At 33.4% G+C, this 12,208-nt stretch overlaps 2 protein-coding genes across 9 annotated transcripts; both read left to right on the top strand.

Annotated features, from left to right (window-relative positions):
- The first annotated feature begins 645 nt into the window (after window positions 1-645).
- On the top strand, window positions 646-5,823 carry LOC101263855 (AT-rich interactive domain-containing protein 1). 8 transcript variants are annotated; one of them, XM_010328229.4, is made up of 4 exons: window positions 821-1,096; window positions 1,449-1,491; window positions 1,573-2,446; window positions 4,711-5,823. In XM_010328229.4, the coding sequence occupies exons 2-4, from the start codon at window positions 1,457-1,459 to the stop codon at window positions 5,515-5,517; spliced, it is 1,716 nt and encodes a 571-aa protein (XP_010326531.2). In that variant the 5' UTR covers window positions 821-1,096; window positions 1,449-1,456; the 3' UTR covers window positions 5,518-5,823. The 8 variants fall into 8 exon arrangements, with proteins under 8 accessions (XP_069144128.1, XP_010326531.2, XP_010326521.2 ...); XM_069288037.1 differs by having other exon boundaries at window positions 925-1,074; XM_010328233.4 differs by having other exon boundaries at window positions 965-1,345.
- A 635-nt stretch (window positions 5,824-6,458) lies between these two features.
- Window positions 6,459-11,546, top strand: LOC101265863 (ubiquitin-conjugating enzyme E2-23 kDa). The gene is made up of 6 exons (XM_004229897.5): window positions 6,459-8,429; window positions 8,556-8,635; window positions 9,222-9,336; window positions 9,429-9,481; window positions 9,592-9,720; window positions 11,222-11,546. The coding sequence occupies exons 1-6, from the start codon at window positions 8,386-8,388 to the stop codon at window positions 11,353-11,355; spliced, it is 555 nt and encodes a 184-aa protein (XP_004229945.1). The 5' UTR covers window positions 6,459-8,385; the 3' UTR covers window positions 11,356-11,546.
- Window positions 11,547-12,208: the final 662 nt, after the last annotated feature.

The following is a 12,208-nucleotide window of genomic DNA, read 5'->3' as shown; positions in this document are numbered from 1 at the left end:
ATCTCTATTATCGCTTGACAAATCGTAATATAAACTCATTTCCCTTTTTTTTCCTCTCTCTATTCTCTCTTTGTTTACTAGTGCACAGATCTTAGGTGTACAAGCAATCACAAGCACTAATGAGGTATTTAAATATATCCTATGTTTGATAAAAATTATTGAGAGACAATTTTAACCCTTTTTTGCTAATCCATCTTTAAAAATAACATGTATACTGAAAGTTGTCTTCCCACTAAATATACCAAACTTTTGACAAATTTTGTATCTTCTCAACACAAAATTTGCACGTCAATTAATATATCTACACTTTCAAAAAATTTTAAACTTAAGTGTAACTTAGATGAAAATCTCAAAATCGACTATATGACACACTTTACCCAAGCCAAACTTTCGACAAATTTATAAATCTTCAAACACGAATTTCGCACGTCAATTTTTGGTAAAATTTTTAAATTTGAGTTGTAACTAAAATGGCAAATTCAAAAGGAAATTCTAAAATTGACTATATATACACTTTTATCCAATTTGAAGGTCTTTCAAATAAAATGTTAAGTCTGTTAAAGCCCATGAAAGTACCTTATTGAATCGGTCCAACCATTTGACAACTCTATATAATACAAAATTCAAGTTAATTCTAGTATCTCTATAGAAATCTAAATAAACAAATCGTTCTCGTACCCAATCTGAATGCCTTTTTAAGAAAACGGTAAATCTGTTAAAGCCCATAAAAGTGTCATAAAACACATAAAAGTATCATATCGACTCGATAGTATAAGCCCATAAAAATATCATATCGACTCAGTCCAACCCAGTTAGCTCTATTATTAATTAAAAAAACCCTAATATATAAATCATTCGCCTACCCTACTCCACCCCACCCCACCCCTTCTCTCTTTTGTTTACTCTTATTTTTCTTCCTTTTTTGCACATAAATTTTAGATCTACAAGCAAACCCCAAATCTTTATCTTAAAGGATTACAACAAAACTTTGTGAAAGAAAAAAAAAATGGCTTAGAGAAACCAAAGGACCAAGAAAAATAATAAGAAGAGAAGAAAGAAAAAAAGAAATAAAAGGTCATCCTCAGCCTCTCAACTGGTATTTCTCTCTGTATTTTAAAGATTTTTCTACAGAGTATTTTTTCCTATTCAAGAATTCGAAAATCAACCTAACCCCACCCCTACCTAGACCCCCCACCCCACCCCTACCCCACCCCCAACTCCGTTTTCCCTCTTGAAGTTGTAAAATTTGGATATCTTTTAGGGTCAAAAACTTTTGGCGCCTAAAAATGGTGAAAATTAATTGATGCTCATGAACATTACTTGCTTTCATTTTGTTTAAAAGATGGTAACACTTGTTTACTTGTATGGGTTTTTGTTTTCTTGTTCTTTTTTCGTGTTGGTGTGATATAAAAGAGATTTTTATGGGTTTTTGATTTGCAAAATGGCAGGGTGGTCGATGAGAGTTGATGGGTTTGGTTTAGAAAGTTTCAGGTCAGTAGAAAATGTTTCGAAGCTTGATAGTGTTCTTGTTAATCGTTTGTTAAAAGAGGTTAATGGGTGTTTGTGTTTTAGGCCATTTCCTCGGATGCTCGGTGATGGGAAGGCGGTGGATTTGTGCAAACTGTTCTTGGTTGTGAGGGAGAAGGGTGGGTACGAAAGGGTTTGTGCAAGTCGGTCTTGGGGTGTGGTTGCTGTAGAGTGTGGGTTTGATTTAACAACTGGTTCGGCTTTGAAGTTGGTGTATGTTAAGTACTTGGATGCATTGAACAGAGCAATGGTGAAACTTGAGCAACCTGATAATGAAAAGAGTGAGGTTAAGAAGAGTGCTTTGGGTTTTAGTGCTGTTCGGATGGACCTTGAGCTGGATTTGAAGGGGGTTTTGATGGAAATTTGTGATGAAAAGAAGAAAGACGAAGAACATGGGAAGATGGAGTTTGATCCTGCGGCTGATGGAAATTTGAGCGATCATATTGAGGTTCAGGATTTTGTTGAGAAGCAAAGTTTGGACGGTAGTGTTTGGGATGTTAAGGGGATTCATGACAATAGGCTAATGAAGTTAAGTGAGGATGAGGACGATTGCATTATTAGGAAGAGGAAGTATAGTGATGGAAAGATAGGTGTCAATTATGATGAAAAACATCTGAAGATTGATGATGGAAATGGAGATGTTCAGGGTGGCTCAGATGACATTGGCCTAACAAAGTTTAGAGGGGATAAGGAAGATAGCATTACTAGGCAGAGGAAGCGAGATTCTAACTTGGACATGCTCAAGTGGGTTATTGAACTTGCAAAGGATCCATGTGATCCTGCCATTGGGAATCTGCCTGAAAAATCTAAGTGGAAGTCTTATGGGAATGAGGTTGTTTGGAAGAAGGTTCTTTTGTTACGAGATGAAATGCTTTTGGAAGGGAATGTGGATACAAGTACTCGAAACTCCATATGGCAGGTACTTCATTCTGCTATATATAGAAACTCCAAAGTGTTTATTAAGTATTTTTTTTTCTCAACATCTCTTATTGTGATTTACCAGATAAAGTATTTCATGTATGTAGCTCCTGTGGAATGTCAACTGCATTTTAATAAGTTGATGACATAATGTTGTAGTTGAAAGCGGGCATGTCCGATTGACCTTCATGCATCTTATAACTTATCTTTATCCATATCTGTCGCATTTTGCTCAATATTTCTTCTTGATTATTAGAAAATGTTTTCAAATGATTACATTAGGGGGTATGCAACAGTTCTACAGCAAGGTTGGGTCTGACTAAGGATTTCTAGATTTTTGGAAAAGTTGAAACATAGAAGGGGTCAAGGCAGTGAAAAATCTATGAGTTTTAGAAATCACCTTTAACTGGCGATGCAAAGACTACTTTTGCTTGTTCAAAACAAATCTAGTTTACATGTGCCGTGCATTATCTTATTAGTTATAATTTTAAAAGTTCAATAATGCCTCAGAGATGGAAGGTTTTATTACACAAAGTAAGGTTCATATGAATTACTTTTCCTTGACTTTCAGGGTCAAATTGGCCTTTCAAGTTTCAACAGTGCATCTTTACTTTTCTATTTTACATCTGTTCCAATTCATTACATGTTTGATAAGAAGAGTTGAAAATGTGAACTATTTAATATTTATCGAGAAACATGTGTAATATTTTCAAATTTGTGTCGTGGAATAGTAGAATCGATGATAAATTTTTATTAAGAAGAGAATATTAGGCTTGTAAACTTTGTGTTTTTTAAATTGTACCGATACTTCTCATTCAAAATGGACAACATTCTGGTACAACTCAAAGGAAAGTATGGCAAATATTTTAGTACAGGGCTGCAATATAGAAGTGTAGATGAGTTATAATTTCCAAATGACATGTATTTTTCGAAGTCTGTTCAACTATTAAAAGGGCATTAGTATAGTTTTTAGGAGTATGAAGTATATATTTTCAAACTCAAATTTGAAAAGCTCAAGTTAGTATGTATTCAATTTGTCATGTTTAGATTGTGAGGAATTCAGAAAAAACTGGAAATTGCTTATGTGATTATATCAGAGTTTATTTATTCAACCGCTCCATTCAGCTTTCCTTTTTCCAGGGAGTATTGGGAAGAGGGGGAGAGGAACTTTTCATGAGAAAGCTTAAGAAAGTGGATGTATGGTGTGAAACATGATAATTTGTTTTCTTCTCTACTGACATTGACTCAGTTGGAATGATAAATGCTAGAATCGTATCCATTTTCAATAGGAGTTAACATGTCATTACTCATTAGTGTGTTTTGGAACTTGTCAATATGCTCAATATTCTAATATGAGCCCTTTCTATTAAATATATGGATGGTAGATCAATTTCTTCTAATCTGAGAACCAGTGAAATCCCTAGTCTAATATCTACACTTTTGGTCCCCATTAACATGGTTTTGCTACTTTTGGTTTCTCCAAGTGTAAGATGGGCAGACACTTCTTGGAAGATTCTTCAACTTGAACAGATTCAAGAGGTTCTAATAGGATGCTGAGTTGAAAAGTTTTCGTAATTATGATGCTGCAAAGTGGCATTCTTTATGTGTATGATTTGTCATATTTTAGTGTATTGCTTAAAAATGTCAGCAAATTGGGATGGCTGAAGTTCGCTTTCCAGATTGTTTGAATTTGCCATAGTTGATGTTTTGAAGATCGTGTTCTTAGTAAAAGTAAGGCATGTTGGATCCTTGTAGGCCTTATGTCTACCAATTCAATTATTCTCCTTTAATGGCTGAGTATTTTTTTTCCCTGATCTAAAATACTTCATTCAAATTTCTACCTGGAAATGCTAATTATCTGTTTCCATTTTCCATTTTTGTGTAGCATGTTTTATATTCATAATTAATGGACTTCCACAGTATCCAATGTGTTACAGCATATACATCTGGAGAGATTTTTGTGCTTCCAATTGTGAACCCTTTTTATGCAGTGTGCCCTCTTATGCTAGATAAGCTGTTAATTCAGTAACCAAGTAGCATTCCTCAGTTTATTCAGTATTTTTACATTCTTAAAATGTGTAGTTCACAGTATGAAGAACTCAAAGTAGTGTGGTGTCTTTTGAACCTTTTTACCATTTCTATCTTACTCCAGCTTTCAAACTCATCTAGTCAATCATGATGATACAAACATTTAGGCGCTGTTGAAGATTGTTAATTTTCTCAAGTTCTGGCTTGGTTTAATTCAAGTTTTCTTTCGCATTGTAGCAAAAACAGAAAATGCATCCATCTATGTATGATGATAATAGTGGGTCTGAGCAGCTAAGGTGCAGCCAAAGGGTCCAATCTGCAAAAGATTATTCGAAAAAATCAGGTTCTCATATTGATGCAACTCTGATAAACAGACCTACCGACTCTTCTGCAGAGTCAGGAGTTTGGTGGAACCGTCGGCGTAAGAAAATAGCATCAATTGGGTCGGAGTTCCAAGCAGATATTCCTGAGTGTAATAAGGACATCTATGAATCTGACTCTAAATGGTTGGGCACCCGAATCTGGCCACTGGATAAAAATGAACAGCGCAGAATATTAATTGAAAGAGATCCTGCTGGGAAAGGAAGGGATGATACATGTGGTTGTGAATATGCAGGTTCTTATGACTGCATTAGGTTTCACCTATCTGAGAAGAGAAAGAAGCTTGAAGTTGAGCTAGGATCCGCCTTTTATCACTGGAAATTTGACTGCATGGGTGAAAAGGTTGCACTCTCTTGGACATCAGATGACAAACAGAAATTCCATGATATAGCAAAGTCGATCCCTTTATCTGAGGATGAAAGTTTCAGTTACTGGCCTGACCTTTTTAAGTTCTTCCCTCACAGAAGCAGAGAATCTTTGGTAAGCTACTACTTCAATGTCTACAATCTACACCGCATAGGTCAGCAGAATAGGATGAATACAAGTTACGTTGACAGTGATGATGATGAATCAGGGTGTGGACCTAGGTCTATTTCTTTTGGGCGGGATCCTAAGTCCTCTATCTCTTGTTCCACAAAGAAAACACGTCTAGATCCCATATAGTAACAAACAGGTGGATGGATGGATGGATGTTAACATCAATGGCTTTTGTTCAGAAATGTAAATTCGCGGAGTCTCTTGTTCTCTTTTACATCAGCAATATTTTTTGGGTCTGTGGATACAATGGGTTTGAGGGGAGTTTTACAGATATCAATTTTTGTTCTGCATTTCTCAATGTATACAGTTTATACTCCCTTTAGATTAGCAGTGCTTGAATCAAAGAAACAAGACTTCTAAGAACACAAACTTTCATCTAGCAGCAAGTCTCTGAGATTATATATCAATATATACATGCTGCTCTTTACTAAAGTTACCATTGTTCTTTGTTTGATGATTTTCTTTTCTACTATTTATCTTGTTTTTGCTACTTTATGAACCTCTGAAATTGCCAAGCTTTTGAATTGTCCTTATTGAGTATTTCAGACCAGTTGTTGTATACTCTTCAGGTTCATTTGGTACGTGAGATGTGATAGACAAAGATATCCAATGAGACTAACATTTAGTATAGCTAATCGAGATCATTTTAGTATGTTCCATGATATTGTTATCTCTTATCCAAACAACCAAACGTAGGATAAAATAATCTCCGCACGCCAAATGAGCCCTTCCTATTACAAAGTTGTCCTTGGATTACTTTTATGAGTTAAATTGTTGATAGAATAATTCACTCTTGAATTATAATTATAGGTCCACACCAAATAATTGAAAAATAAAAGGTCTAATAATGCATTATACAAAGAATCTATAGGACGGTGTTGTATTATTCTTCTGTTAGCTAATTTGACAGTTTATGTTAGTAGTTAGAATCCTCTTTGGATTGACATTCGGAGCTAGAGTTTTAGTTATGAATTTATTTTTTTGTTTAAATGTGATAGTATAGTGTCTATCTCCTAATTTTATTTTTCTTTAGGTCTCAATCAGTTGAATTGACCTTTGTATTTGATAGTAACTGAGAAAAGGAAACTTTGGTTCAATTTTAAATAAATAGGTGACAAATGAAAGTTCTCCTACTCATCACAATTAAACAAAATAGAAACTATAGGTTATACTTATAATAATGCTTAAAAATTGTCCACTCAACGTAATGGCAGCCATATACATTTTCCTAATTTAATTACATGTCGACATTCCACAAAATAAAAAAATAAAAAATAATAAAAAGTGTGAGGCTTTACAGATTTTTAACCAAACTAAGTCATTATATAAAATAATTTACCAAAGTAATATATTTTTCTAAAATTTTACAAAACTAGTAAAAACGTATTTCACATTAACATTTTAGGATATATTTTTATTTTTTAAAAACTAACAGCATTAGGTTGATATATGTTACTGTAAGTAATGTTTTACTCCTAAAACGTTATTTTCAGTAACGTTTTACTCCTAAAACATTAATATGTGTAACGTTTTAGGAGTAAAACGTTACTTACAGTAACATATATCAATCTGACGTCAGCAGTTTTTAAAAAATAAAATATATCCTAAAACGTTACTGTGGAATATGTTTATACTAGTTTTGTAAAATTTTAGAAAAACATATTATTTTGGTGAATGACTTTATATAATGACTTAGTTTGGTTAAAAACACACTTCTCCATAATGTAATTCATTGAACAAAAACATGATTATTTGGTTTTACATATCATGGATTCTTTCGAAATGTTACTCTTATGATATATTTAAACTCATAAATTTTAAAGGTTTTATAATTGTTTAAATATTATAATATATTTAAGATTGTAAATTTTTTAATTATTTTTTAAATCTTTTTTTGTTCCAATTACGTTATATAAATTGAAACGAGCGGAGTAATACATTTTCTTTGTTTGCTAGGCCATTTTCAATTATTTTCTTATCTCTCAATTATGAGAAGAGTTAGCATTTGAAGCACTTATTTGTGATAAGTTCCTTTCATTTCAAAGATATCAATTATTTATTTATTGACTTAATTCCATAAAACTATTTACATTGTTTACTCTACTTTTTATTTAATAGTATTTATAATAATTTGGTTGTGAATATTTTCAATCTAAATATTATGACTTAATAATTAAGAAAAGCCAATATACTTATCTAAATAAATTAATTAATAAAATTAAATTTATTTAATTTCAAATCATTATTATCAATATTTTTATAAAATCGAGTCCTTTTTTTAAAACTCTCATATTTTAACAATATTACCAATAGAAATATCATCACTCGCCACATTATTGCACCCATTTCCTTAAATTTTCTTAATTACCTCATAATGGATTAAAGTTGACAAGAAAAAATTATTGGAAGATAAAGATTATGAAAATTGAATAATATGGATAGGATTAGAGATGGTAGGTGACAAAAAGCATATATATGAAGAATCTTTGAAAGATGCAGATTTCTTAATTATGATAAATTATAAATATAGTACCTCACCGTATTAAAATAAGTATCATTCTAATAAAATAATGTATTTAACTAAAAATATACATCATTTCAAAATTTTAAAATCAAAACTAAATATTTTTTCCCTCTTACATTGAAGTACTATTTCTTTTTAACCATGCTCAATTTTTCAAGAAATATTTATTAGTAAAGGCAATCTTAGTTATTCCTTTAGTGATTATAAAATCTAGTTTACAAAGGTTTTAATTTTAAATCAAAAAATATTAAAAAAGATTTAGTGAATATAAATTTAGATTAATTAAACGTTACACTTATTTTGAAACGAAGAAATAACCGAGTAGTCTAATATTTTATGGGAGAAAGACTTTATCATTATTATCACTACTTCCTTCTTCCCCTCTCTCTCTTTGTCTGAACATTTTTAGTATTACAAAGAACTCTTTTTTTTTTTCTCTCTCTAGAATCATCCAAAAGAAGAAAGCAACCATGTCTTCTCCAAGCAAACGCCGTGAAATGGACCTTATGAAACTGTGAATCTTTAATCATTCTTGTTAAAAATTTGATCTTTTTTTGTTCTTGTTAAGTTTGAGTTAGTTTTTTGTTTGATTTTTTTATTTCTTTTGATTCTATATATTTGTTTTGTTTGTTTATATTAGAATGATGAGCGATTACAAGGTGGAGATGATTAATGATGGCATGCAAGAGTTTTATGTGCATTTTCATGGACCTGCTGAAAGTAATCTTCTTTGCCTTTTTTCTCAATCTTTTTTTTTTTTTTGCCTTTGTGTTAAAGCTTTTAGCTTTTTGAGGTTTTTCTTTGAGAGGGTCTTTGTTGTTTTTGATTATTGATTGTGTTTATTTGAGTTGTCCTCTGATGGTGTTTTTTGTTTTGGTTTTTGATCAAGATTCTTTAAAGGGTATGAGGAAAAGAGTGGAAATTAACTTGGGTAGTTAATGTATACCCCAGTTTGCTTCTATCTGCCCTCTATTTGTGAAATTGAATCAGGAAATTGCCATTAAAATTCATTAAGGCTGCTTGGGTATGTCTGGAATTCCTTTGGGTCTTAAAGTAGAATAGATAAAGGGTCATCTTTTGGTTCTGTAGTTAGTAGTTTTGCTTATATCTGCTTATTGTCTCTTCACCAGTGGATCTTCAAGTTACATCTTGCTTTAAGTGGAATTCAATTTGAAAGACTTCTTTTGGGGGTGGGGGTGGGGTTGTTTTGCTCAACTTGTTTGGGACTGAAGCATAGTAGCAGTGGTTGTTATTGAGATGGGTCGTTTTCTTCAGCTTCTGCTCATACTGATGGTGGTTTTGGCAGGTCCTTATCATGGTGGTGTGTGGAAAATAAGGGTGGAACTTCCTGATGCTTACCCATATAAATCTCCATCCATTGGTTTTATTAATAAAATCTACCACCCAAATGTTGATGAGATGTAAGTGCTGATACCGGTACAAGTGAAGGAGATTTAATCATTCTTGTTTTCTTTAACGAAGGTCTTACATTTTACAAGTAATCATTTTTCAGGTCTGGCTCAGTTTGTTTAGATGTTATCAATCAGACTTGGAGTCCCATGTTTGGTAATTAGAAATCACAGCACCTATAAATCATAATTCTGTACTTTGAAAAGTTTTACTTCTCTAAAAATATAATTATGAGTAAGTTATTTAAGTATTAAACAACCTTGCAGATTTGGTAAATGTGTTTGAAGTGTTTCTTCCACAACTTCTCTTGTATCCAAATCCATCAGACCCATTGAATGGAGAGGCTGCTGCCCTTATGATGCGAGACCGGGCTGCCTATGAACTAAGAGTTAAAGGTATTGACACATTCTAATGCCTTTATTTACTCACTTGAATCAATTGCAGGTTCAAGGTACTAACCATAAGCATTCTGTTATAGACAGTGTGTTCTATAATTAAACTGTGTTTACCTTTTCAAGTTTAGAGTAAGTTCTAATGAGGTGTTCTCATTCGTTAGAAACATATATGTTTTAAGCTGTCAAATGCCATCTAGTAATGCACCAACATCGGCTTAAGATCTCGCTTCACCTTCTTCCCATAGAAGAAGCAATCTTGGTGGGTAAAAGCAAAGTGTGGCCAGCATTCCCAATTCTAGTCCTGTTTTACAAACTACATTGTTCTCCAATCCTGATGTCCTTATTAGCACCACTTATAAAATTGAAATACAAAAAGAAATAATGTAATTAGTGTCTTTGCTGCATTTTATGTGGACCTTCAAGTCAAAACTAAAATCAAAGAGATGGGAACACTGATTGGTTCTGGGGAATTGTACTGGTAGGAAGTAGGGACAAACCAAACTGAATATTATCGCCGTGAAATTCAAGTTGAGTACTTAGAGAAGAACTGAAATTTCTTTGCTTAATGCTCTGGGGAATCGTACTGGTACCAAGATAGCTTAAACTGAGACCTGCGTTTTCAGGCGCGACCCATTTATGCTTCTCTGATTTTGGTGATACTGTCAACTTCAATTGTGACTATTTGCTATTCACAATTGATTGTTCCTATTTCCTTTGTGTCTCTTGTGGGTATCACACTGTCTATTACTAAACAAGTCCTTGCAAATTTGGATAAATTTTGAAAATTCTTTACGAAGTATTGGTTTGTATGCACTGCAAATGAACGGCCAAGACGAGTATTGAGACGAAGCATTAAAGTTAAAGGTCATATGATTAGTGTGCAGCATAATTGCTCTATTGCACAAGTGTTTAGATGCTCTTTTTTTATGTTCTGGTTTTTGAAAATGGGGAAGGCAGTGAAATGGTTGTGCAACTTCCTAAACTGAAGTGCTTGTCTTCTATTGTTATTCGAAATGTTTATTTTCCACCGTTTTACTCATTCTCTAACTGGTTTAAGAGTTAATGGGGTGATGGATGTGTCTTGGTGTATCTGCACATGTTGGCACGGCAATAATGGAGTGTGAAGAGATTCTCAAAAGTTGCAGGGTTAACAAGTTTGCTGGTTTAATAGGCTTGAGTGGAGGGAAATCTATTATTTTTAGCCTTTGCATAAAAATGTTGATGGTATAAACGTTGTGTCATTCCGCAAGTGGATTAGCTGAATAGATGTTTGCAATGTCATGGTCCATTATGCGATAGCAAGTATAGCTGATATTTTTTCTCTTCTGATGCATGAATATATGGAAGGTTATTACCTTTATAGATTCGTGTACCACGAGTTAGAATGATGATTGAACATGCTAGTAGGTTGGAACCATTACATTTAATAGGTCACTTCTCTGCATTTTCCTTAGAGCTCAACATATGTTATTAACGTGGTGTTTACATGCTTTGTATCCAGAATTTTGTCAGAAATATGCCAAGCCTGAAGATGTTGGAGCTGCTGCCCCTGAGGAGAAGTCAAGTGATGAGGAGTTGAGTGAAGCTGAATATGATTCAGCTGATGATGCAGTTGCAGGCCCTGTTGATCCATGACCGACTCCCGCACTCATTGACTTTATGTATCTGTAAATGATGTTCTTAGTCCTGTTTAATATCAAGCTGAACTACAAAGTTCAAGACTATTCACTGGGGAAAGATGCAAAACAATGTTCCCCTTGTTTTATTAGTTTAGCTTCAATGTAAATAATTTCACCCTTTAATTACTGTGTTCATATTTGCTGTTATCTGCTGCGTTGTTCCTTACCTTGTGTTTTTTCTCCCTGGGGTAGGAGAGTGGCGGAGCCAAGATTTCTATTTAGTCTTTGAAAATAACTTGTGCTACTTTCTAGAAGCACTTATTTTCTGATCAAGTAATTGATTTTGAGACATATGAACTCAGTTGGTTGATTACTTGACAGGACATTTGAGCTTAGTTTCATCTTGTTGTGAAAGTTCGATTCCTTATCTTTGTAAGAGGGACATGGAACTACAAAAGCCTTATCCCCCTCTAGGGGCATTTTAATAATAGGTTCTATAGGAACTTGATGATCCTATTTGGTTAAATAGGTATCGACGTTTGTCCTTTTTACCACGGTATTTCTAAACAAGTCTTGGATAACAAGTTTAAAGGTTTTCTGCTTGATCATAATGACGATATTGATATTAGTGATGATATCGATCTTGACCTTGATATGGAGCTGGAACTGCCAGGATGAATGGACTAACTGTGGATGTGATCCTAGGATTACTAAACATCTCCGTGATTTGCTCACTTGTGTCTCACACAACCATGTAGATCTTTTACAGAAACCAGTACATCTTTCATCCTATACAACATGGATTAACGGGCGTTTGAACACAATGGATACAACATCAGCTGGATCACATACTGGAAAAAACATACAAA

Source organism: Solanum lycopersicum, chromosome 1 (assembly GCF_036512215.1).
Source record: "Solanum lycopersicum chromosome 1, SLM_r2.1".
NCBI classification, from domain to species: domain Eukaryota; kingdom Viridiplantae; phylum Streptophyta; class Magnoliopsida; order Solanales; family Solanaceae; genus Solanum; species Solanum lycopersicum.
The sequence above is the reverse complement of the archived record's forward strand: the minus strand, read 5'-3'. Positions and strand labels throughout refer to the sequence as shown.

What these genes read in the sequence shown, in the direction of transcription:
- LOC101265863 (XM_004229897.5), top strand. Translation starts at nt 8,386, where the DNA reads ATGTCTTCTCCAAGCAAACGCCGTGAAATGGACCTTATGAAACT. An exon ending in GACTTGGAGTCCCATGTTTG is followed by an intron (nt 9,482 to 9,591) that starts GTAATTAGAAAT and finishes ACAACCTTGCAG; the next exon opens with ATTTGGTAAATGTGTTTGAA. An exon ending in CTATGAACTAAGAGTTAAAG is followed by an intron (nt 9,721 to 11,221) that starts GTATTGACACAT and finishes CTTTGTATCCAG; the next exon opens with AATTTTGTCAGAAATATGCC.
- LOC101263855 (XM_069288021.1), top strand. Translation starts at nt 1,442, where the DNA reads ATGGCAGGGTGGTCGATGAGAGTTGATGGGTTTGGTTTAGAAAGTTTC. An exon ending in CTCGAAACTCCATATGGCAG is followed by an intron (nt 2,447 to 4,710) that starts GTACTTCATTCT and finishes TTCGCATTGTAG; the next exon opens with CAAAAACAGAAAATGCATCC.